Here is a 25,764-nt window from a genome sequence, read left to right as displayed (position 1 = left end):
GTACATTAAGCTTCTCAACATTTGACTTTAGGTAAATCCGTTACTAAATTCATATAAGTGTCCTTACGTTCTTAATAGCTGCCAGTAATTCAAGTTATGCCAAAGCATTATGCTTCCTCTTTCTAAACAAGTGCCTTCCTTGGGCGGCCAGTAGTGTTCAAAATGGGGAGAAGGACCCACAAAGTTGACATTCAGTTGTGATGGTATACGAACATCCAGATAGGCAACATTCAGCCACCACTCTTCCAGCTAGAAGAAACTAACACCATCAGTCTACTGCTGTTTGAAAGAGACAGCTACATTTGTACTTTATTCAACATCCAAAAACATGTTTTCTTGTTTTATCATTTCACCTTGTTTCATAATGGATTTGAAAAATGCTACTGTGATCATTTTTGTCTCTCTTGGAACTGTAAGATCCTAAATATTATTTAACTATACTATCAAAAATAGAAAACAAGAAACACTAAAGAAGATACACTCAGATAGATAATCATTGAAATCACAAATATCCAACAGGGTCCTTATTGAATTTCCTCAGAATAAGTAGGGTACAACAGATATTGACTAAATTTCTTGTTTGTTTGGTTTTGTCAGTACTGGTGAGGTTTGAACTCAGGCCTTCATGAGCCATACTTTCTGGAGAAACTCAGCTTGTCTGAGACTCGGTCTCACCAAGTATTTTTGGCATCAACCCATAATCCTCCTATATCTGCTTCCCAACTTTGATGCTTCAGAGAAAGTCCTTTGTATGTGTCCCCCTTTCACAATAAGTAATTTCATGCCTAATAACCAAATATGATCAAATTCTCTTAAGTTCTTTTTAAAGAAATTCATGTTATCACCTGGGCAGAACAGTTGTTCTCAATGTCTTTATCTTTATCCCCCACTTTAGTTAAAATCATGTTACATGGGAGATGTAGTTCGGCAGCAAAGTGCCCGACTAGCAAGCAAAAGGCCCTGAGGTCATACCCTAGTTCCATAAAAAAAAAAAAAAAAAAAACAAAAAAATCACAAAGGATCAAAATTGTGAATAAAGGAGTCTGGGAGTAGAATATTTTATTATTCCATCATAGGTATTAAAATGGCTCATAAAACATTTTCTTCTTGAAAGTACAGGGTGGTTACCATTATTTGCAGACTAAAGCAATGCCTTTTTTGTTTGCTGTGCTGGTACGAGGGCTTGAACTCAGGCCTAGTACACTTGCTTAGTTTTTTTGCTCAAGACTAGCATTCTACCACTTGATCCATATATCTAACTCCTGGCTTTCTGCTGGTTAACTGTAGAAAAAGTCTTCTGTAATTGTCTGCCTGGACTGGCTTCAAAATGAAATCCTCATGTGTCAACTTGCTGAGTCATTAGAGTTATAGGCATGAATCACCAGTGCCCAACTAAGTCAATAATTTTGTTTGTTTGTTTGTTTGTTTGAGGTGTGTGTGTATGTGTGTGTGTCTGTTGGTCCTGGGGATTGAACTCTGGGTCTGGATGCTGTCCCTGAGTTTTTCACTTAAGTCCCAGTTCCACTTCTGGCTTTTTGATGATTAATTGAAGAGTCTCATGAACTTTTCTTCCCAGGCTGGATTTGAATTGTAGTCCTCAGACCTCAGTCTCCTTAGGAGCTAGGACTACAGGCATGAGCCACTGACACCTACATACATTTTTTTAATTATAAAAACTCATTTCCTATTTGAAATACTAGAGACTACTGAAGTAGTTGAGCTGAGTAAGTCAAAAATTGTGGAAAATTACTGAGATCTTCCATAATTATTATAGCAGGTTCTCTCTATATGTCTAACTGAAATATAGACTCTATGTAACTATTTTCCACTTTAATTTGTAATGGCCCCTTTTCTCCCATGTACTATTTAAATATGTCTATGCCACATGCTACTTTGAGTTTTAAATATGTCTATGCCACATGCTACTTTGAGTTTGTGTGCTTTTTTTTTCAAGTTATAATCACCTTAAAAATGTTTTTCTCCAATAAGGTTTATAGATCACTGCATTAGAACTACATGTAGTAACTGAGAAATCAAGACTTCCAGGCCCCATTCCAGACCGACTGAAACAGAATCACTGTCTCTAGCAATTCTGTACTTTAATAAGTTTTTAGACAATAAGAAGCCCACTAATGCTCAAAAGTCCCCAGTTAAATCACTCCTTCATTCTTTCATATTATCATAATTGCAAGGACTGCAAAGATTTTCATAGCAATACTTTACAAATCAACAGGTATTCATAGTTAATTTTTTCCTCTTTAAACATGATCAGTTTTTCAGTAAGAAGTATACTAAAACAAAAATACCCAATTTCTTTTTGCTTTTGCCCTTGCGAGTAATTTCTGGTGTAATTTTTCTCCAACTCCATTTTGAAACTTTTGAACTATTTCTTCGGTTTTCTTATATTCTTCTTCATTTGCAAATGGCTTTACTAGAGAGATGGGAAAAAACCATGATGAATGATATTTAGACATCAACTAATTCCAAATCGCCAAGTATTTGTATCTTAATGACTCAAAGTACAATAAATTACAATGGAGTTACAACATGAAAATGGCTAAAACAAAAAAAAGTAATGCAAAATACTCTCTAAAAAGATAGTGTTTTATATATATATATATATATATATATATATATATATATATGTATAATTTAGGTATGCCATCATGGAAATGCTAGTTCTCTTCTCTACCTAACAAGTCCACAAGTCACTATCTAGTGACTAAGTGAGTAGTTGGGGACTCACTAAATGGTGACTAAGCCCAAGCCATGGTTCATTAGTCACTAAGCCCAACTCTTGTACACAGAGTCTCTAGTCCTATCATACTTAAATATGAAAGCATAAGGATAAAATTGTTGAAGAAAGTCTCTCATACAAGAGAAAAATAAGCAAAAGGAGTGGTGATATTAAGTAGTAAATAGACCAACAGGGAATGTACAACTATGACTTAAATATGTGGAGTGTGTTTAAAGGCCTGGTTCCCAGGGTGGTGATTTGGGGATGTGTTAAGGACCTTTATGGGAAGGGGCTTCAAAATCAGAATGACAACTGTGCTTTACAAGAGGAAGGAACAAACACCACTTTCAAAATTCTTGATGGTTTTATTTGTGGTTTTATTTGTTTTATTTGTGTTTTGTTTACAGTTTTGGGGGGCTTAAACTCAGAGCCTGGTACCTTTCCTTAGCTTTTCCACTCAAGGCTAGCATTCTGCCTCTTGAGCCACACTTCCACTTCTGGCTTTTTGCTGGCTAACTGCAGATAAGATTCTCTCTCAACTTTTCTGCCTAGGCTGACTTCAAACCCTTATCCTCCTCCTGAGCAGTTAGATTACAGGTGTGAGCCACCAGCTCTGATCTCACCTTCAAAGTTTTTAAGAAGAAAACACTTCCAACTCAGAACTCTATACTCAGCTAAAAGATCTAGGAAATCTTCCTTCTTTTTCCTTCAGATTTTCCTTTTTCAGGAAGCTACAAACAGTAAGTTAAAACAAAGAAGTAAATCCATAAAGAGAAGGAAAAGAATTGCTAAGACTCCACGGCAAGAGCGAAATGTGAATAGAACAACAGAATAGCCATAATAATGGCAAAGGAAAGATAATAGATAACAGTTGTCCAGCAAGTTCAAGAACAGTAAATACTAGCGCATTCCTAAAAGAATGTCTCTAAGAAGAAATAAAATGGACACAATATTTTATGTGCTTCAATATATTCCAGAATTTTCACTGTTTTGAAGTGTTTGGGGATATATTATTTACTTTATACAAATGTATAAGTAAACTAAGCATATGAAAAATAAGGGAGAAATGCAGCTTTAAAGAGGAAAGCAGGAACCGGGAGCTTGTGGCTCACACCTGTAATCCTAGCTACTCAGGAGGTTGAGATCTGAGGATCATGGTTCAAAGCCAGCCAGGGCAGGAAAGTCTGTGAGACTCTCATCTCCAATAAACCACTAGAAAACCAGAAGTGTCTCTGTGGCTCAAGTGGTAGAGCGCTGGCCTTGAGCCGAAGAGCACAGGGACAGTGCCCAAGCCCATAGTTCATGCCCCACAACCAACCAAAAAACAAAAACAAAAACAAAAACAAAAACAAAAAAAAGGAAAGCAGGCCAGACGCAATGACTCACTCCTGTAATCCCAGCTACTCAGGTGCTGGAGATTGGGCAGCTTAGCAAAAAGTTTACAAGACCCCATCTCAACAAGCAAGGGGTAATATACACCTATAATCCAAAGACATAGGTAGGAAGATAACTATCCAAGACAACCACAGGTTAAAAATGAGAAATGCTATTCGAAAAATAACAAACCAGAAAGGGTTGGAGGTATGGTGCAAATGTTAGAATTCTTGCCTGACAGGCTGAAGGGCAAGTTCAAACACTTAAGTACTGTCAAAAGAAAATACAAGGAATGAAATGCATGGTTTGTTGATAAATAATTAAATGATTCCCAAGTCAGGTGACTGTTTATCGATAAATAATTAAATGATTCCCAAGTCAGGTGACTGTTTATCAGAACCAAGCAAAATCCTGAATTAACCAGATGAATGCCGACTTAAAATGGTGACTCTTTTATAAACCATATCTTAAAAAATGAGAGAGGAGATGTGAATACATATACACATGTTGGGGCAGGCCACATTGGAGAAAAACCCACATGCCTTTTAGGAATTAAAGTATCTATGATGAAAAGTCTCAAAAAGTACTGTAAGCATATTACTTCCAATGAAATAAAACAATAAATAGATCAGTGATTTGAAAATTCTTGCCCTAGACAGGGAGAAAGGAAGACAGGTAAGACTGAACTTTAACTACAAACTTCTTAATACTAGTTGGCTTTTAACTATGGAGAAAACAAGAGTTTGGGTATTTTAAGGATATTTTAATTATCATGAACTTATGAAAAGTAGCTTTTAGATACCCATCAACTTCTGATGCTATTGGTATTCTACGCTGTTAACAGTACAGTACTGATGCAGACTCAAAGATTATGAACATGCCAGGCATCAGTGGCTCATATCTGTAATCCTAGCTACCCAAGCAGCTGAGATCTGAGGATTGAAGTTCAAAAATCCAAAAATGGGGCCATGGCTCAAGTGTTAAAGCACTAGCCCTGAGCAAAAGAAGCTCAGACCCTGAGTTCAAGCTCCATAGCCAGACAAGAAAAAAAAAAGATTATGAACATACCTGATTCGAGGTATTTTTTCAGTGAATCTTCAAGTGAAGGAACAGGCAGTGATGGAAGGGAATCCTGGTATTGAAATGTTCGTTCTTCAATGGATTTAGCCAATTGATTTTCCATTATATAATCACAATTAGAAAACTAAAAAAAGGAAGCAACCTCCTTTATACCTTCAATTGCATAAATACACACACACACAAAAACACACAAACACACACACAAACACACATATATTACTTCCAATTCACTAAACCATATATCAAGTACATACATTTTCTTGGTTTTCACACAATTTATAAACTTGTCAGTTGAATAAAAGCAACTTAATGAAGAAATGAAGACTCAATATTGTACAAGTCAGAGTGATCAAGGAGACTAGTATAATCATTATGGATTGAATACCTACTATTTGCTGTTATCGCAGCATATTATAGAAAAACTACTCCCTCTCATATTATCTCTGAGAGGTGGTATTCTTTGCCATATTATATAAAAAAAAGAAACTCAAAGAGATTTAATAATTTGCCTGAGTTCATACTTGGCATTGAAATCCATACACAAAGCAATATGAGAGAAGTTATCAAGAAACCTGGAAGGGGAAGATGGCTCAGTGGTAGAGCACTTGCCTTGCATGCATGAGGCCCTGGGTTCAATTCCTCAGCACCACATAAGCAAAAAGAAACCTGGAAAATTAGTAGGTAGGGCTTGAAGTGTAGAAAAGTATTATGAGATAAGAGTACTTGAAAGACAGATGGAGAGGTATGGAAGACTTGTTCAACTACAGACTTATAGATTATAGAATACAGAAATCATATGATAAGCTTATATAACTTAATTGCACTGATGGTGTGGGGCTTAATCTGATTGGTTTCAAGAATCTCAAAGCAATCGAATATTTTTAACATGCTTTTTTGGCCAAAAATCAAACTAACCAAAAAATAAGAATAGGTTGTTGGATACTAAATAAAAATTAGATTTCTCAAAGAAGCCTTTATTTTAATAGCAACTGAGAAAACAAGGAATATCAATACTGAATAAAAACCTTCCCCAATTTTTTTAAAATAGCAAAGCAATGTATTCACAAATTAACACACTAAATTGAAATCCCTTTATATAACTACTTAAAGATTATTTTTAAAAGTTAAAAAAATAGCAAAGCAAAACAAAATATTCCACTCTCTGGTTACAAAGTTAAACAGTATCAAAACAAGGGCAGAGCCAGGAATCCAAGGCTAATGCCTATAATCCTAGCTACTCAGGAAGCTGAGATCTGAGGATTGAGACTCAAAGTCAGCCGGGCAGTAAAGTCTGTTAAGACTCATCTCCAATTAACCATCTAAAAACCAGAAGTGGCACTGTGGCTCAAGTGCTAGAGTGCTAGGCTTGAGCTGAAGAGCTCAGGGACAGCACCCAGGCCAAGTTCAAGCCCACAACACACACACACACACACACACACACACACACACACACACACACACACACACACACACGAGCTCAGGGACAACACCCAGGCCGAGTTCAAGCCCACAACACACACACACACACACACACACACACACACACACACACACACACACACACACACACACACACACACACACACACAGAAGAGCTCAGGGACAGCACCTAGGCCGAGTTCAAGCCCACAACACACACACACACACACACACACACACACACACACACACACACACACACACACACACACACACACACACACACACACACACACACACACACACACACACACACACACTGAAGAGCTCAGGGACAACACCCAGGCCGAGTTCAAGCCCACAACACACACACACACACACACACACTGAAGAGCTCAGGGACAACACCCAGGTCGAGTTCAAGCCCACAGCACACACACACACACACACACACACACAAACACACAAACACACACACACACACACAGTTATTTTCAGCCAGTAACTTTTTCCCTTCCTGTGCTAATGGAATTCTAAGTTACTTTAGGTACATCAGGTACATAGTTACCCAGCTCTATTTCTCCTAGCCCCACCCCTTGGAACTCAGTGTGATTTCATGATTGGTCACCTCCAGATGATACCCTTACTATTTAATAAGGACTGTATTTGTTCTTTCTGACTTTTCTTCCTTCTCAGTGATTATTAGATGGAACAGCACTCCTTTATGGTAGCCATTTGCTAAGGTTATCAGAATCACTTTTCTGACCCTGGACTCCTACTTACAGATAGATTTTCATTTATTTTTAATTTATTCAGGATGTTTTTGGCAGTACTGGGAATTGAACTTGGGGCCACATGCTTAACAGGAGAGCACTCTACCTGACTTGAGCCAGTCCTAAGTAAAGTTTGTTTTTATAAATAAATTATTATTACTATTTTTCTGTGTTGGGCCCAATGACACATTCCTGTATTTTCACCTATTCAGAAAGCTGAGGGAGGATAATCGCTTTAAACACAGGAACTGAATTTGAAGTCACCTTGGGCCAACACAGTGAGACTCTGTCTCAAACAAAAATAATAGCCACAAAAAAACCCACGCTTTTATTTATGACTGTATTGTGGGTTTACTTTATTATGAAGTGAGTCTATACCATTAACATAAAGAGATCCAAAAATGGATGTCACAAAGATCTGATAGTTCTTCAGCTTCCTCCTGTCTAATGTCTTCAGGTGTACTCTATTTTGAACATCCACAATCATGGCTTTGGACCTAATGGCAGTAGAAGCCTGGGTCCAAATAGAGACTCTACCATGATCTAGCCATATCTATAATGCAAATAACTTTAAATGAATTTCCTTACACTGAATGTATAGTCGTGTAATTCAAATGGAGCCATTAGAATTTTTAAGTGTCTGAAAAGCATACTATAAAAATAAGATTCTTACGTAACTGTAACCCCTCTGTACATCACCTTTATAGTAACAATAATGTTTAAAAAAACAGAATTCCTACTAAAACTGCTCAACAAAAAATTGAAGCAATAATATTATGGTAGGCAGAATTTCTATGAATGGCCTCAAATTCCACACCCAAAATTTGTAAATATGACAAGATCATTTATCTGTGATTGAGTCATTGTCTACAGAACTGATGTTAATCTAGGGATGTTGGACCTAATATAAATCATGTGAGCACTGTGGAACAGACTCTAAAGTTGCTTTGGATTAATTTCTGCCCTTGAATATGCAGGTGGGCCTTAAGAAACTGAGAGGTACAAAGGATTAACATGCATGGGTACCTCATCCTACAAACGCATAGGAAGGGAATTCTCTCACAACCTGAATCAAACTAAGTGGATTCTCCTCCTCACAGTCTTAGAAAATAACCCATACTTAGAAAATAACCATGACTTCAGCTTTGTGAAATTCTATGAGGAGTCTCCAGCTAAACTCACTCAGATTTCAGATCTACAGAAAGTACAGGATAATAAGTGTATGTTTTGTTCGTGAGAATTTGTTCCCTGAAATAGGAAGGTAATAAAAAATATGCAGAGAAGATTAGCTGTTCCCTCGTGGGAACATTAACATGCATTTCCTATCTACTATTGCACTTAATTCACCAACAGGTAATTTTAAAAACATCAGTTCTCAAGGTATTTCTTTAAGAGTTGTCTTGAGTGTTGAATCACAAGATTGAGTTAAACAACCTCATACCAACAGCATCAGAGAACGATGACAGTGAACTTCATTAGTGTACTTCCTGCAGGCACTATGATGTGCGCTCACAGAGACTGGCAACGACAACCAGGAGAAGTAGAGGAACAGAACACCACATACCAGTGTACCAGGATGAACTGTCTGGGACGGCCAGGAGCGGGTGCAACAATTCAGATTTGAGACCACAGGGATTTGGATCAAGCCGACGCTGGGAAGGAAGACACAAGCTTAACGAAAATGTCAGACCAAAAGTAACTGAAGAGCCGGTGAGCGCAGGTGGAAGGCGGACAATCGAGGGGATGGAAGGCCCGGGAGCCTCCAACTTCCCTGCAAATACGCCCAGAAGGTTCTTCTGCTCTCGGGCGGGATTCAGCCGCTATCTGAATGACTAGGTTTCGTCCCTGGGCTCCCGGCGCCCCGAGTCCGGAGGCTGCCGCCCGGGCCGAGCGTCCAGCAGAGGACAATACGCGCTGGAGCCGCCCGCCCAGCTCCGGGCAGGCTGCCGCCCAGAAGGACCCGCGGCTATCCCAAGCAAGCACCCCGACGCCAAGGAGCCTCGGCCCCGGGCCCGACTTCGGGGTGCCTCCGGGCCCCCGGGCCAGGTGACAGGAGCCACCGCGGCTCGGCCGGGCTGCGCACCGCCGCGCGGCTCACCCGCACGGCCCTTTCCGACGACGCGACTCCCCCCGCCCCCGGTGGGTGGGGAGGGCGCGAACCGAGCGCCGGCTCCGCCGCCCGCGGGTGCTCACCGCCCGCGCCGAGCCCCGAGCGCCGCTCACCGTTCCTCGGCCCGCCCGACTCACTCGGGGCTGCCGCGGACGCGAGGGGTGGGTGGAAGCGCGAACTGGACGGGAAGTCGTGAGGGTCCCACCCATGGGCACCGGGGAACGCGATTGGACAGACACCCACGAGGGTCCCGCCCCATGTGCGCCGCCGGGAACTGATTGGACGGAAAGCCTGGAGGGTGCAGGGTGAACCCCGACTGCCCGGTTGCCACCACCAGGCTCCGCCCCCGCCCTCCCCGCGCTCTTCTCCTCCTCCACTCCCCTTCTCCCCCCCACCCCACCCCCGGCTTCGCGAACCTGGGGTTGAGTTCCTGCCTGCGGGGTTCCGACCGACTGAGAGGATCGCTTCTGCGGGGCCATAGCAGCTTTCTGCGAGGTGCTGCGGGAGCTCGGGCATCCTGGGTGGTGAGGTGGGTGTAAAGGCCCGGCTCCGCCCTCGCGGTGCAGCACCCTGTGGGCTAAACCCCGGAACTGCGGGCTCGCCCCCCTCCCGGCGGTACCCGGGTTCGAGCCCTGCTCCGGGGCCCCGCCCCCCGGACCGGGCCGGGCCCGGGCCAGTCTCCCCGTCCCCGCCGCGGCCCGGGCCGCTCACCGACCCTCGCTGCGCTCTCACCGTGCAAACCGGTCTCATTATTTTTTTAATATCGCGACACGATGTGAAACTTAAAAAACCAAGTGGAGCTGGACGAGGTCGGACGGAGATCCTGCGGCCGGTGTGAAGTTTCCCGGGGTCGTCATCTGTTCTCATCGGCCTCCTGAAACAAAATGCACTGCTTCCATTGACCTTAAGGACATTGTTTCTTTTTGTTCTCCTTCTGTGTCACGGTTGTGTAAGGAAAGGCGAAGTTTGTGCACTGGCTCTGAACTAGATTCCTGTAGAAATAGTAACGCGTTTCTGTGATAGTGTAGTGTGCTGGAGATGTTGTATGGTAAACACCACACCCGACTTTTTAGAAGAAGAAAAAAAGTGACGCCCTGCAATATTTAAAAGGTTAGGTGCTTTATTGAGATGTAATTTATATACCGTGAAGGTCACCTGTATGTCTGGTCTTCTTCAGTGCCACACAGTCTTGATAAATTCAGGTTTCTAGTATGTAAACTTGGAGATTATGCCCTGTTCATTTTTAATGGATATTTTTGGTTATCGATATTTTGGTTATTGATTTTATAGATATATTTTGGTTCTTGCTTTTCCAAGAACGTAACATTCTACAGCATAGAGACCTAGAATACAATATGTGTTTTTCATTTAGTGCAAAAATATTGACTTTTCATGTACCTTATCCCTCTCAGGAACCAATCTAATCCAATTAGTGAGTCGGAAAAGACAGTTCTTAATTTTTACCACAAACTATATCTTCATTTACTCAGGAGAAATGAAATTGTCACACACGTAAAGTTCAATATGAATATTACTAAGCACATTAGGCTTTTATGGATAGTATTTGTGTTATTTAGGAACTTTTCCAATATGAATGGCTATTCAAGAAAATAAAGGAACTTTTTAAAATCCTCAACAGGAATGCAGTTTCATTTACTTTAAGTAGTGAATCTGTAACTTACTCCCGCTACAATGCATGGTTAGCCCTGAAGTGAAACAAGTGGAGCCTAACCAATTGATTGCTGTATATTCCTAGGAGAATTACATGATTACAAATGTAATCACACAAGAAAGGAAATTCTTTATTACTAAATGGATTATGGCGTTAAGTGCTTTGTTGTTACTTCAACATAGCTACGTTACTGACATGGTTATTTATTAGCATTACCAAATGGCCTATGCCGTGTGTAATTGTCTGTGCTATACTTTTACACAACTCGCAGTACAGTAGTCCCATTTACACCAGTATATCTCAGTCTCATGTGTAGCTATGATTACAAGCAAAACCCCTCAGGTGTAACTTCCTTCTTGCCGATGGAAATTCTCTATAGAGTCTCACAGCAGTGCAAGGTAACACAATGGAGCTTGTTTTTATAACAAAGACCCTTCCTTTAGCCCATGACATGTAATTAACAAGAGATCTGAGGGATTATATTTACACCTCATGAAATTTAGAGGGCACAGTTCAAACCATAGCAATATAATTCTGTTACTTATCATGGCACCTTTCACCTTTGTACCTCTAAACTCTGCTTCTGATTTGATTTTACCTCTCAAGTTTGTGACTAAAATTAAAATTTTAAATGTAGGGGGGGTAAATCTCCTTAGACAAATCATTTCTGGCTAAGCAGAAAGTTTTTCTAAATTGACTTCTCCTTTCCCTCTGAAGATCTCACCAGAACCATCCACTGAACTGAACTCTGCTTATAACAGTCTAGAGCTTCAGCTCTAAATTGTTTCCTACTTTGCTTCACATTGCCTTTCTATTTCTTTGTCACCTCTTTGGGGATGCCTGAACACCAACGATATTATGCCAGGGACACACTTGGCAAAGTAATTGGTGTTATAGTACTGTTGGTGACACATGGCTGCATTGTTTCTCATTCTGAATGAATGCATATGGAAATAGTATTTACCTGGAGAAAAGATATGACTTCATGAGAATTTTAGTAGTTATTCCACATTATTTATAAAGTGTTAGCAGAATCTAACATTTAATCCAAATTTAATTTAATATTTAATCTAAGTCTCCTTCAGCTTTCTCACTTGAAAAATAAAATGTTTAAACAAGGCACTGGTGGTTCATGCCTGTCATCTTAGCTACTGAATGAAGTTCCATTCAAAGTTATCCTGGGCAGCAAAGTTCATGAGACTCTTAACTCCAATCAACCAGAACAAAGCCAGAAGTAAAGCTGTGGGTTAAATGTTAAAGCACCAGCCTTGAGTGAATAAAACAAACAAGAGCACAAGGCCTTGAGTTCCAGCCACAGTACTGGCAAAAATAAAATAAGATTAAAAGTAAATAGCCAGGTTCATGTCTATCATCCTGATTACTCAGGAGGCTGAGATCTAAACACTGAGTTTTGAAGCTAGCAGCACAGGAAAGTCCATGAGACTCTTATGTCCAATTGACCACCAAAAAAAGCCAGAAGTAGAGCTATGGCTCAAGTAGTAGAGCATTAGCCTTGAACAAAAGAGCTGAGAAACAGTACCCAGACCCTGAGTTCAATCCTCAGGGCATCAAAGAATAAATAGATTAAATAGATGTTAAAAATAAAATTTATAAATGAATAAAATGCTCTGGAATTGATCCCACCTGTTGTTATCACTGGAGGTAATTGTGTGTGTGTGTGTGTGTGTGTGTGTGTGTGTGTGTGTGTGTGTGTGTGTGTGTGTGTGTGTGTGTGTGTGTGTGTTCTGGGAACAGAACCCAGGGTCTTATACATGCTAGGCAAATACCCTACTACTGAACAATACCTCCAGCCTATAGAATTCTATGAAGTGTGATAATAGTTAAATGAACATTTCATGGTTGGAATGATAAATAATAATGCAGTTTGCATCCAAGTCACACACCAGAAGAGCTAAGTTTGAAGCCATCTCTATTTTTAGAGGATTTCTTATAAAATGTTATAAAACACCCAGTCCAGATACACAGTGATTCAGTAGTTATACTTTTTGTACAGCTATAAGCTGTTTCTTTTGCCAGCCCGTGTATTTTAGGTATGATAAACAATGAGAGAGGCATTGTCATAGTAAAAACAAAAGCATTTAGCTTACTACGTGGTAGGTTGGGAGTCAAACACAGATCTCTCTAACTCCCAAATTTATTATCTGTCGCCGTGTAACCACTATTTGCATGAGTCCCCATAGACCTAGTGGTCCCAGCATTGCTCAAAAAAGGACTAGTCAAAAGATTTTTCTGACACTGAAGGCAACTCATTATGTTCTGGCTGTCTGTATTGAGTAGGTCACATTCAATTATGATCATCTTAAAGGTTAATTTTTTTTCCTTTCCTCTTTGGTTATAAATTTTCTAATTATGAATTCTGTTGTTAGTATTATTCACATCTTGAGTTGTAAGCTGGTTTAACCTTGAATAGGAAAGACAGCAGAAATTCAGTTAAAATACACAAGCATCTGGACCATCAGTTTCATAAATCTGAAACTTGAAAGGGAAATAAATTCTCATATTAAACCCTCAGTGTAAACATTGCCTTTTATGTCACATTGTAAATCATTGACTTCATATTTACTCATCCTTTCTTAGTCTTAATACATTTCTTTCTTCCCCTCCTTCCCCCACTCACACCTCCATTGGTTTTGGAGCTTGAACTCAGGGCCTGGGCTCTGCCCCTGAGTTTTTCTGTTCAAGGCTAGCATTCTACCACTTGAGTCACATCTCGACCTCTGGTTTTCTGGTAGTTAATTGGAGATAAATGTCTCACAGTCTTTCCTGCCCTATGCAATCCAGAGTTGGGCATTGCCCACCACAAGTGGGAGGTTACAGAGACAGGCAAAACCAAGTGCTCTGACCAACTTGTCATCCATTGAGTTCACATTTCTTCATCATAAACCCTCTGTAGGGCAATCTGGTTTTTTGTTTCATTGTGTCTTCTATCTGGTTTCCTGTCAATGCCTTTTGGGATGTAGAAACATGCTGAATACACACAGGAAATAAAAATGAGTCAAGTGAACCCAATTGTGGAAAGAACACTGGAGGTTAAGAAAAAGGAGGAGTCTGCTTTCACTGTATTTGATGTCGGTACAATTTGTGGAGGGGAAGGGAAAAAACAAATCATTTAAATAGGGATACAGCTGGACCCATTGCAACAATGAGATGGAAAAGTCGTTATGTCGAAAACGAACTTTACAACTTTGGGGGGAGGGCGGGAGGATGGGGGGGATGGGAAGGGATGGGAAGGGGAAACAAAGAAGGAGGCTACAATGCTTGATAAGAAATGTACTCATTATTTTGCCCATGTAATTGTAACCCCTCTGTACAGTATTTTCACAATAAAAAAAGAAAAAGGAGGAGAAAAGGAGAAAGGGGTGGAAGTGAAGAAAGAAATGACAAAGGAGCAGTTATCTATTTGTAATTCTTGGGTTTGAGTCATGATATAATTATCTGTTTTCCATATTGCTGGATTTGGTTTGCTAATATATTGTTGAAGATTTCTCCATCTATGATCATGAGTACATTGTCTTAGAATTTAAACATCTAGGAATGTCCTTGTGAGAATTTGGTCTCAAGATTATGTTATCCTCATAAAATAAGATGAATGGATTCCTCTTATTCCCTGTAATTTTGAGCAAAATAGGTATTTTTTGTTTCTTCAGTAAACCAGAGAAGCCCTCTGGTTTTTATTTTATATAGTGTTACTTTAGAGGCTCTTATTTGCTTATACAAATTTAAGGATGATTAAACTTTTGTCTTTTATTGTTTTTATATAACCTCTCTCTCTTCCTTCTTCCTCTTGTCCATCCTTCCCTCTTTCCCTCTCCTCCCTTCTCCTCTCCTCTTTTTCTCTTTCTGTAAGGTCTTACTATGTATCCTTGGCTAGCCCAAACTGATGAGCTTTCTGCCTCCACCTACTGAGTGCTGAGAGTACAGGTATGTATCAACCGAGCCTTTTAGAATTTTTTAGTTTGACAGAACCACAGATTACTAAGAGTTTGGAAAAGAGGACAGAAGGGTTCCATGTACCTTTCACCTAGTTTCACCCAATAGTTACGTGTACACAACATTAGTCAAGACCAGAAAACTGTCAACAAAATAATGTGTTATACTCCTTGTCCCCTTGTCAATGTATACTTGAGCAACTACAATTGCAAACAAAGTACGGAGCTATTCCATCACCACAAGAATGCCCTTTCGTTACACCCTGCCATTCTGCTTATTTCCTATTTCCACATCATCCCTAACCCCTGGCAACCACTAATCTGCCTTTTATAGCTTCAAGATATTGAATAAATGGTGTCACATGTGGCCTATTAAGACTGGCTTATTTCACTCACCAAGATGCTTTAGGAATCCATCCAAGTTGTGTAATACAATTGAGTCATTTTTCATGACATAGATATAACAGTTTGTTTGACCATTTACCTATTGAGATAATTTTGGTTTATATTTGGGGACATTGCATATAAAATTGCTATAAGCTGGGTGCTGATGATCAAATAATTGGTCCATTACACCTACACATACATGCACAAAGATATATGGCTTAGAAATTTTTCTCATTCTACTGAATGTGATATTAATTGCCCCCCTTTTTTCTGCTGTAACGAACTATGTGAGTCTGAGTACTTTATAAAAAAAGAGCTTGGCACTGTTGGGTACATCCCTCATTGCTGTGTTACATCGCAGAGGGTGGCACCATGGCAGAGATGTGTGTGAGAGTAAAGGATTACTCAAGGTCAAGTAACCAGATGGGAAAGGCCAGCCTTCCTCCTTTATAATCTGTTCTAAAGACACAACCGAAGTCCCACAAGAACTACTGGGTTCCTTCTGTGGGCAGTGGCTCCACTGGCATTCCCACTCTTAAAGGTCCCATCTCCACTTGACATCATCACATGGGCACCAAACTCCACGTGGAAAGCTTGGGGTACACATCCAAATCACAGCACTTGTCTTGACTATTTCTGCACTAATCTTGGGTGTGCAAAGTTCTTAATTTTGAAGAAGTTTTAATTTATTTATTTTTAATTTTGTTGCTTGTGCTTGCAGCATCAGACCTTACCATTTTTTGGTCAGAAAGTTTGTTCTGGGTTTTTTGGTTCATTTCAGTTCTTATATTAAGGTTATTGATGCATTTCCCATTGGGGGTAAAATATAGTTATAAAATAAAGTTTAGCATTTTGACCGTTTTTCTTTTTGGCTGTTCAGGAATAAAATTTCTTGTTCTGCCTGAAGACCATGTGGTAGTTTCCTAAACTTAATTAACCCCTAATATAATGGTGCTGACCATCTGGGAGGGGTTTTGAGTCAGGAATGGCAGACCACACCAGCGGGCTTCTATGGCCTAGGTTAGGCCAGTCACTTCCTGGATTGGGGATGCCAGACTTGGAGGTTTGACCCTCATTCTAAAGAGACCCAGGTGGATAGGAAAGCACCCCACTGGAAGCTCAGGAGGGAATCTGGTGAGTGTTGACGAGGTTACCAGATGACAGGTGTCCCTGTCCACCTGGGTCTCTTTAGAAAGAGGGTCAAACCTTTTAGAAAGGAGCAGTGATTGGGAGGGGAATTGGCCTTCAGAACAACATGGTCAATATAGCATCTAGTAAGTACCACTGCTGCATTTGTTCACCTGTTATCCCTCCATTTCTGTGCCCTCTTTCGTCTCCCAAAGACAGGTAAATGAGAAGCCAAGATCTTGGTCTTTCTTGTTTTTACACTTTTTTTTTTTAATGAGGCAAGGTTTTGCTATGTAGCCCGGGCTGGCCTCAAACTCTCAATCCTCTTGCTTCAGTCTTTTTAAAACAACTTTTTTAAAGGGCATAGGAAAGTTTATTAGAAAGGAAATATAGGAAAGGAGAGTACGTGGTATAGACATGCCATAAGAAGACAAAACTTCAGCCCATCTCATCCCTTGTGGTGAACAGAGGGTTACAGAGATTAGCCTTCATTTAAGTAGGGAGAACTGGAGGCTTTGAAGACAGTTTTTTCATCCACATTTCTCCTTTTGTTCCACATAAGGTCCTGATGCCAAATATTTAGTGCTTCGTCCTTATTAACTCTTGTTAACTTCCTCATTCTTTTGTAGCCTCTTGCCCCATTTCCTTGTAAGGCAAGTTTTGGCTTATCAGCTGATCCTGCCCTAGAGCACTGATTCACATAGTGGGATTGCTGTTCAAGTTCACTTGAAGATAATTACAATATTGGTAATACCAAAGTGCGTATTTATTTTTTGCGGTGGTAATGACCTGTGTCAACTTACTTCGATCTCTTCTTTGGCAAAAGACTAGAAAAAGGACCAAAATGTATTTTGTATTTGAAAACTTTTCCTCTGGACTTTGGATACTATTGAACTTTAGCAGCTGATATAACTGTGTGTTGGAAATAACACACTCTTAAGCAATCTTTGATTTTTATTAAACAATTTGTGATAAATAAAATGAACTTGACAAATTGACTGCAGGTAAGATGACTTCCCTTAGAGGTCTTTACATTGCTTGCAATGCATTATATAAATGTACATTTTAAATTTCTAGAGTGACAACTAAAATTATACAAACAGAATATGCGACCTTCAAATTAGTACAGGAGAAACAATATGATAAAATCTAAAACAGAAGAAATACACAGAAGATGAAGGACAATTAGAAAGCTCCATAGGATTATAAACTCAAAATCAGATATATAAGCATCCACAAAACACATTAAATATTTCATTAAGGCAGAGGTTCTTCAATTGAATTGATTTATCACTGTGGAATCTAGGAATGGCAGGTCTTGTGACTAATCAATAAAGTTTTTTGCTTTGAAGGAACATAGAGGCTCTTAGGCAGCAGACCATACCCTACAAGGAGGACTTGCCTTTTTTTAATTGTGAAAATACCATACAGAGGGGTTACAATTACATGAGCAAGGTAATGAGGCATTGTTGCCTCCTCCTTTGTTTCCCCTTCCCATCCCTTCTCATCTCCTCCCCCCACCCCATCCCCCACCCAGTGCCAAAGTTGTAAAGTTCATTTTTCAACATAACATCTTGTACATCTCATTGTTGCAATGGCTCCACCTGTATCCCTATTTAAACAATTTGTTTTTTCCCTTCCCATCCACAAATTATACCAACATCAAATACAGTGAAAACAGGGGTTATACCGTGGGGGACGGACATACAAAGCAACAAAGAAATCATCTTATAAATATGTTAGAAACAATAGCAAGAAAGAAAAACCATTTGAGTCCTTATGTTGGGATTATCTTAAGTGAAGTAAGCCAGGCCCAAAGAAACATGGGTCCCATGGTTTCCCTTATTTACAATAAGTAGAAATGTCTGAGGCAAGCAGAAACGGTCAGATAAGTTGATGTTAGGCGAAATGAACTCCAAGAGGAGGACTTGTCTTGATAGCAACATCTTTGGAACTCCTCCAGAGACAGACTAATGGTCTAACCTGCCACATTTATGACTGGGTAGTTCAGATCCCACAAAAATGTTATTGATGAGTGATAAATCCAGTTCTGGCTGGATTCTAGAGGGATTGTAAAGTGCTGGGAGAAGGTCTGAGTGCAGACACATAGATGGCAGCTTTTCTCCCACTTTTACTTCACTTATGAAGCAAAGAATCAATTTTGAAGCAGTAATAAACCTCCTTTCTCTGCCCTTCACCATGTTTCTTTATTTGGTGTATAAGGCAAGCAGCCAGACCTGACATTTGGAACTCTGGGAGTTTGGGCTCAGGGTCTAGAAACTCGAGTATCAATAGTAACAAAATAAATTGATAAAAACCAGCTAAGACACTGGACTCATGCTTTTTTTTTTGGGGGGGGTCCAGTTGTGGGGCCTGAACTCTGGGCCTGGGCACTGTCCCTCAGCTCTTCAGCTCAAGGCTAGCTCTCTACCAATTGAGCCACAGCACCACTTCTGGCTTTTTTCTTTTTGCTTATGTGGTGCTGAGGACTCAAACCCAGGGCCTCATGCATTCAAGGCAAGCGCTCTACCACGGAGCCACCTTCCCAGCCCCGACTCATACATTGTTTTAAAAAACAGTTAAATATGCTTAGAAAGCTAAAACAAGGGCTGGGAAGGTGGCTCCATGGTAGAGTGCTTGCCTTGCATGCATGAGGCCCTGAGTTCGATTCCTCAGCACCACATAAGCAGAAAAAAGCCAGAAGTGGTGCTGTAGCTCAAGTGGTAGAGTGCTAGCCTTGAGCTGAAGAGCTGAGGGACAGCACCCAGGCCCAGAGTTCAAGGCCCATGACTGGCAAAAAAAAAAAAAAAGAAAGAAAGATAAAAGAAAATATGGACAAATAAATCAGAAAACAGTAGATAGCAAATTATAAATTATTTTCATGATTATTTTTATGCTGCTAATCTTGGTATACAATCATGTATGTATATGTATAAGAGAGAAGAGTGAGAGGAAAAGTAAAGAAGATGAAGAAGGGGAAGAGGGAATAGAAGAGAAGGGAAGGGAAGGGAAAAAAGAGGAAAGAGAAGAGAAAAAGAAAGGGGGGAGGGAGGAAGGAAGGAGGAGTCAGTAATGTAGCATCATGGGAGACTGCTTGTATAGCATACATAAGGTTCCGCGCTACCCTGTGTAAAAATACCAGTGCCCACCCCTAAGTAAAACAAAGCATGGAAGTAAAACAAGCATGTTAATTTCAGCGGAGGGGAGGAGAAATAGGGAATGGAGGGGAAAGGAAGGGGAAAAGAAGGTAAGGGAGGGGAGAGAGTTAAAAACCATGCAAATTATGAAAGAAGAGGCAGAATTATCTCTGTTCACAAATGACAGAATTTTACATGTCAAAAACTACAAAAAACTATAAATAACTATATATAAAAACTACAAAAACTGTTAGATCTGCTCAACAACTCATCACCAGTCATAACAGCATGAAGAGTAAAATACTTAGAATTAACTTTGTTAATGTAGCAAAGATCTGCACAATGAAACACTGCTAGAAGAAATTAAGAAAACCATAAGTAAATGAGAAGACATTCCACAATCCTGGAAAAGAAAGCCATATTTTTAAGGTATCAGTATTACCTACAGTGACCACAGAATCAAGGTAGTCTCTATTAAAGCCTCAGTGTTATTTTTATAGAAACAGAAAAACCTATCTTCAAATCCACTTAGAAGTCTCAAAGGACTCAGAATAGCTGAAAACATTTTAAAAAAGAATGAAGTTGGAGGATTTCCACGATGTCAAAACTGAAAGTTAGTGTAGACCGAGCTGGGCACCGGTGGCTCACGCCTATAATCCTAGCTAGTGACCATGGCACCTGCCCTGGCTGCCCCTGTGCAACCATGTGTTTCTTCTGCATGGGAAAATCAGTTCATACATATTTTTTAAGGTTTGGCCTTTTATTTGGCTGGAACTTGTTAGTACTTACCTGCTAAACATGTGCCTGTGGTTGTGTTCTCAGTTAGGCTTAACGTCTAGTTTTAACTTCACCAGCTTTTAATGCCTGACAGGCCCCTGACCTCTATGCTTCTTAACAAGTAAAGATCAGGCTACCTGGCTACTGGCCAGTGGTGCTCAATAGTATAATATGTGAATTAATATATGAAGAATTAATATATGAAGAATTATGAAGTCAATATGAATTTAACATATGAAGAATTGCCATTAAGGAAATGCGAATCAAAACAACTTTGAGATTCCATTTTGCTCCAGTAAGACTGGCCAACATTGTGAATTCGAACAACAACAAATGTTGGTGGGGATGTAGGGGAAAAAAGGAATTCTATTGCACTGTTGGTGGGAAGGTGAATTAGTACAACCACTCTAGACAACAGTCTGGAGGTTCCTCAAAAAACTAAACATAGATCTTCCCTATGACCCAGCCATACCACTCCTGGGCATCTTCCCTGAACATCTGAACCAGGATACTATAGACAACTGCACATCCATGTTTGTTGCTGAACTATTCACAATAGTCAAGTTACAGAAACAGCCCAGATTCCCTGCAATAGAACAGTGGTCCAAAAAATGTGGAACCTACACATAATGGAATTTTATGCAGCAACTAAAAAGAATATCATGTCATTTGTAAGGAAATGGATGGACTTAGAAGTCATGTTAAATGAGATAAGCCAAGCTCAGAGAGACAAACAGCATGTGTGGAAGTTAAATCTAAAATACATGGTTATATGATAAGTTATACAGGTCTTTAGAGTTCTCACATAGTGAGACCAAAAGAGGATACTCTTAGGAAAAAAAACACAAAGGCACAGTGCATATATGCCTCTTTATATTTATATATTTATATAAAATAATATATATTGAATATAAACATATACATATATCAAAATGAACTCCAAGAGATGAAAACAAGAGATCCTCTTTCTTCAATTTTTGTTGATGATTCTGTTTTCTTTTCTTTCTGTATGTTCATCCATGTGTTTATCTTTCAGGGGGTGAGGGAAGGCACAGAACTCAAGGGAAAAAGGGTGAGAAAGGACATGGAGCTCACTGGACACTGATGAAAGTGAACTGTACAACTCGTGGGTGGAGATGGAGGTAGGGACTAGGAGAGAGTGAGGAACAGAAGACACAATACAAAAGAAAATATACTCGTTACTTAACCCATGTGCATCACCTTTATAATAATAAAAAGTAAAAAAATTAAAAAGAATCACTTCCACATGTGAATACTTAATTGCATCTAACACAAATACAAAGGGCAGCTACCTTGTCTCTCTATGGCTGACTCTATTACAGATATCATGTCCCAGAATCCTCTCAACAGTGCTAGGTGAAAGGCTATTAACCTCGTGGTACAAGTTTAGCCAAGGGAGTAACTTGCCTAAATTCCCTTCTCATTTGGTCTGCTCCCAAGTCTCTTCTTCTACCTTTGACACACAGCTTTGTCTGCTGTGTTCAACTGTCAGGAAGTGAAACCCAGAGGCAGTGACCATATTCTGTTGCTACATCAGCCTCAACAGAGAGTAAAGGAAGGCTAGGAATTTCAATGAGCCCCTTTCTGCCAGAGCTAGCCAGCCCCATATCTAATCAGGTTGCCGAGGAGAGAAACACCTCACCTGATTTCTCAGATTATTTTCTTTCTTTTCTAGTTAAATATATGTGGTGTCATCAGAAAAATGTCTTTTCTGAAACTGTCTACTAGTTCCTCATGCACTCCAACAGGAGCCAACCTAGCTCCAGGACAAATTGGCACTGAATAACATAATTATGCTCACCCATTTCCTCACTAGAGCCTTGGCAAAAAAGTACAAGTAATAAGAACTAGTGTTCAAAGATAATTGCTATTAACAGAAAACTTCCTCCAATTTATAATATTGGCTTTACATGGTTTGGGAATAACTTCTTTAGGTTTGTTTGGGGTTTTTTCCACTTGCTGCTTTTACTTTTTAAAGCAACAAGGAATATATTTCAGAAAATGGTGTTCTAACCTTTGCTACTCATTATCAGAACTGCTGGCCCCAGTTCTACAATTGAGAGCACATGTGCTTCAGGTGACACCTCAGAACTGGGCCAGAAGCACATGTTAAACGTGATCCCAGTTGTTGCTCTGCAATAACAAACTGGTCAATGGTGAAAGCAACCAAGGGTCTGTTGGTGTCTGTCCTATAGGTAGGGGAGTGGCAGGTGCAGGTGTGAGGCTATAGTGATTCTCAGGCTCATCCAGGCCTAGCTGAGATGCGATGCCACCTGCTTGTGGGGGTGGGGCTGGGTGGGATGTGACAGCAGGTAGACTTCCTGGTTTGGGGCAGGACCCATGGCATCACAGTCAAGCTGATGGCTTATATCTGGGGTTAGTAAAGCCTCTTTCTATACCTGGGGAGATGTCTAGTAAAACTGAGAAGCTAGTTCTTGTGGACTCAAGAACCCATATGCTCTCCCACCCTGTAGTTCAAAGTTCTGGAGGCTTTTAGTGATGAAGTTCCTCCCCTGTGTTGAATCACAGGCAGTAATTTAATAGTAATCAGCTGTCTGCTCATTCTGACCCATTCTGCTTTGTGTGTTCCAGAATTTCCTAAATGCCTCTGGTCTACTAATAAAACCCTTCCATTTTCCAGTATTGCTACAGATTTCATTTGTGTTTTTATGTCCATATGGACATAAAAGGGGATATTTGACCCCTGGTCCCTCTGTCCCTCCATTTGCCTCCTAAGTGCCATAATGTAAACAGCTTCCTTGCCACTGTTAAACACACCCACCATGATCTACCATGATCCACCATGATATGCTCCCTCCCCAGAGTCCCCAGAGCACTGGCCCACCCACCATGGACTGAATCTTCCCAAACTGTAACCAAAAACAAGCATTTCCTCCCTTAAAATTGGTTATCCCAGCTATTTGTTATAGTAAAAGAAACCTGAACGCATTCACCACTATTAAACCCAAGACTGACCCAAGGAAACAGCTTCAGAGTATTTTTATCTTGCCCAGCCAGCCAAAAGTTATTTCAAAAGTTTAGAGCAAAGTCCATCCTCAGGCCCATTTCTCTTTATTAAAAACTTAAGTAGTTTGAGAGTTGGATCCTCACCTTCCCCCTCTACCCAAATGGCTCACATAGTAAGCTACCCATTATTCATTATTGCAAGTTATTCTTTCTCATATTTTTTTAATTGTGAAAATACCATACAGAGGGGTTACAAGTACATGGGCAAGGTAATGAGTACATTTCTTATCAAGCATTGTTGCCTCCTCCTTTGTTTCCCCTTCCTATCCTTTCCCATCTCCCCCCTCCCCCCCATACCCCCCATGCCAAAGTTGTAAAGTTCATTTTTCGACATAACGTCTTGTACATCTCATTGTTGCAATGGGTCCACCTGTATCCCTATTTAAACAATTTGTTTTCTCCCTTCCCATCCACAAACTATACCAACATCAAATACGGTGAAAACAGGGGTTATATTGTGGGGGAGGGACATACAAAGCAACAAAGAAATATCTTATAAATATGTTAGAAACAATAGCAAGAAAATAAATGCTCAAGCTTTCTCATGGTTTTGTAATCTGATTGTGCTGTTCTGGACACCTTCATTTTTCAGATTGAGGGTTTTTTTGTTGTTTGTTTGTTTTTAATCTTAGTGCCTTGTAGCAGTTTACTTCTCACATGTTCTTAATTTGAGAGGTAATATAATATCATCAATAAAAGATGGCTCATGTAATCAAGTATATCAGAGCCATGAATGATTAGAATAAATTTCAACATGGGTGTAAACCTTGAATTATTTTCTAATTATAACTGTTCCCATGTTATAAACTGTAAAGATAGTTAAACCCTTTCCCAACACAATCTGTTTCTCTGCTTTGGTGTTAAACCTTTTAGAAAGAAGTTTTGTCAATATCTAGTACAAATCACCTCCTAGTTTCAAGAGCTAAAGTTCTATTTCCTAGTATTTACCAAGGTCATCTTAAGACAATAATGTTCCATAAGTAAGACATTTCTCAAAGTTGACCATACAATGAGGGACAGAGCTCCATCAGATTAGCCTCAAGTGGACTTTTGACACTCAGCTCCCAGATCTGTTTGGAGGAGTCCATACAGTGTGGAATGGGTATCTGCCACTTCATTCTTCCTGTGGGCTCTCCTCCCCCATCCCACATATCCAGACGAGGCAGAGTCTAAGTCTGTAGAAAGTCTGGGAAGAATCAAAACCATTTCTCCAAAGGCAACCTCAGTGCAGAGCAGCTTCCTCTCAGCACAGAGTGCTTCACTCTGTAGAGCAAGGGCCTGTCCTCTTCATTCTTTCTGTTTCAGATTTTCCCCAAGAACCGACACACCACACAGACACACACACACACACACACACACACTTTAAAAATTACACTCCCAACCATACAGTGGACAACCCTGATGATTATCCATTAACTACACAAAATCCAACAGGACAACTGGCAGTTTGCCTTTTGTTTGGGCAAAATTCTTGGACATGAGTCTTTATAAGCAGAAAACTAGGTCAAAGAATTATTTTCCTCTCTCCAGAGCTTATCTTGGGGGTGGGGCGCTGGGGTTGAGCTGGCCTGTTTCCTGCTCTGCTATGTAGTTCATGAAGGCTGTTGGTTGTGACCATTTTTCTCCAAGGGGAAGAAAATAATGATAACAATCAAGTGTTCCATTAAATCATGTGTGTTGTTGTTTTTCCTACATTCAGGCATTATGGATTTCGCTAATCCATAATGAAGTTGTCAGGTTCTGGACTCTGAAATAAGTGTTGGCTTCTCCTTTTCAAAGATTCTAGGTTTCCTAGGGTCTGTATGTTGAAAGAAAGCAAAATATACCTTGTCACTGGGCTCTTATTTTGGGAAAGCTCCTAGTATAGATGTACATATTTTGATGAGAAAATATAAATAAAAAGAATTAAAATATTAAAATATCTTAAGACTTTGAGAGCCATTAAAACAAAATACAACCAATCTCCTCTGGGTATTGATACAATGAAAGTATGCACTTGGGCACAGTATCTACTTAATTAATTTCGGGTTTGGTTAGGAGGGCCGCTGTCTGTTAGCTACCAGTTGTGCTTAAGTGACATCTTGTGGCACATATTGGGTATGACATGCTAGACGGTGCATGCTTGAGGAGGGGCTCGCATCATGCAAATTTCTTCTTTTTCTTTTTATAGTA

At 40.0% G+C, this 25,764-nt stretch overlaps 1 protein-coding gene across 3 annotated transcripts in view; it reads right to left on the bottom strand.

Moving 5' to 3' along the window:
• Crot (carnitine O-octanoyltransferase) overlaps window positions 1–9,691 on the bottom strand; it is a 32,022-nt gene extending 22,331 nt beyond the window's left edge. The window contains exons 1-5 of one of the 3 annotated variants that reach the window (XM_069996386.1): window positions 9,607–9,691; window positions 8,948–9,035; window positions 5,180–5,315; window positions 2,307–2,431; window positions 68–249 (exon numbers count right to left, since the gene is read on the bottom strand). In XM_069996386.1, coding sequence (XP_069852487.1) covers window positions 68–249; window positions 2,307–2,431; window positions 5,180–5,294 — 422 coding nt within the window. In that variant the 5' untranslated portion in view covers window positions 5,295–5,315; window positions 8,948–9,035; window positions 9,607–9,691. Of the gene's footprint in view, window positions 1–67; window positions 250–2,306; window positions 2,432–5,179; window positions 5,316–8,947; window positions 9,036–9,576 lie in introns of those variants that run through there. The other 2 variants (XM_069996387.1, XM_069996388.1) reach the window with 2 other exon arrangements.
• Window positions 9,692–25,764: the final 16,073 nt, after the last annotated feature.

Source organism: Dipodomys merriami, unplaced genomic scaffold (genome assembly GCF_024711535.1).
Source record: "Dipodomys merriami isolate MVZ:Mamm:240054 unplaced genomic scaffold, mDipMer1.0.p SCAF_5, whole genome shotgun sequence".
In the NCBI taxonomy this organism is placed as follows: Eukaryota; Metazoa; Chordata; class Mammalia; order Rodentia; family Heteromyidae; genus Dipodomys; species Dipodomys merriami.
This window is presented reverse-complemented; position numbering and strand designations above follow the sequence as displayed.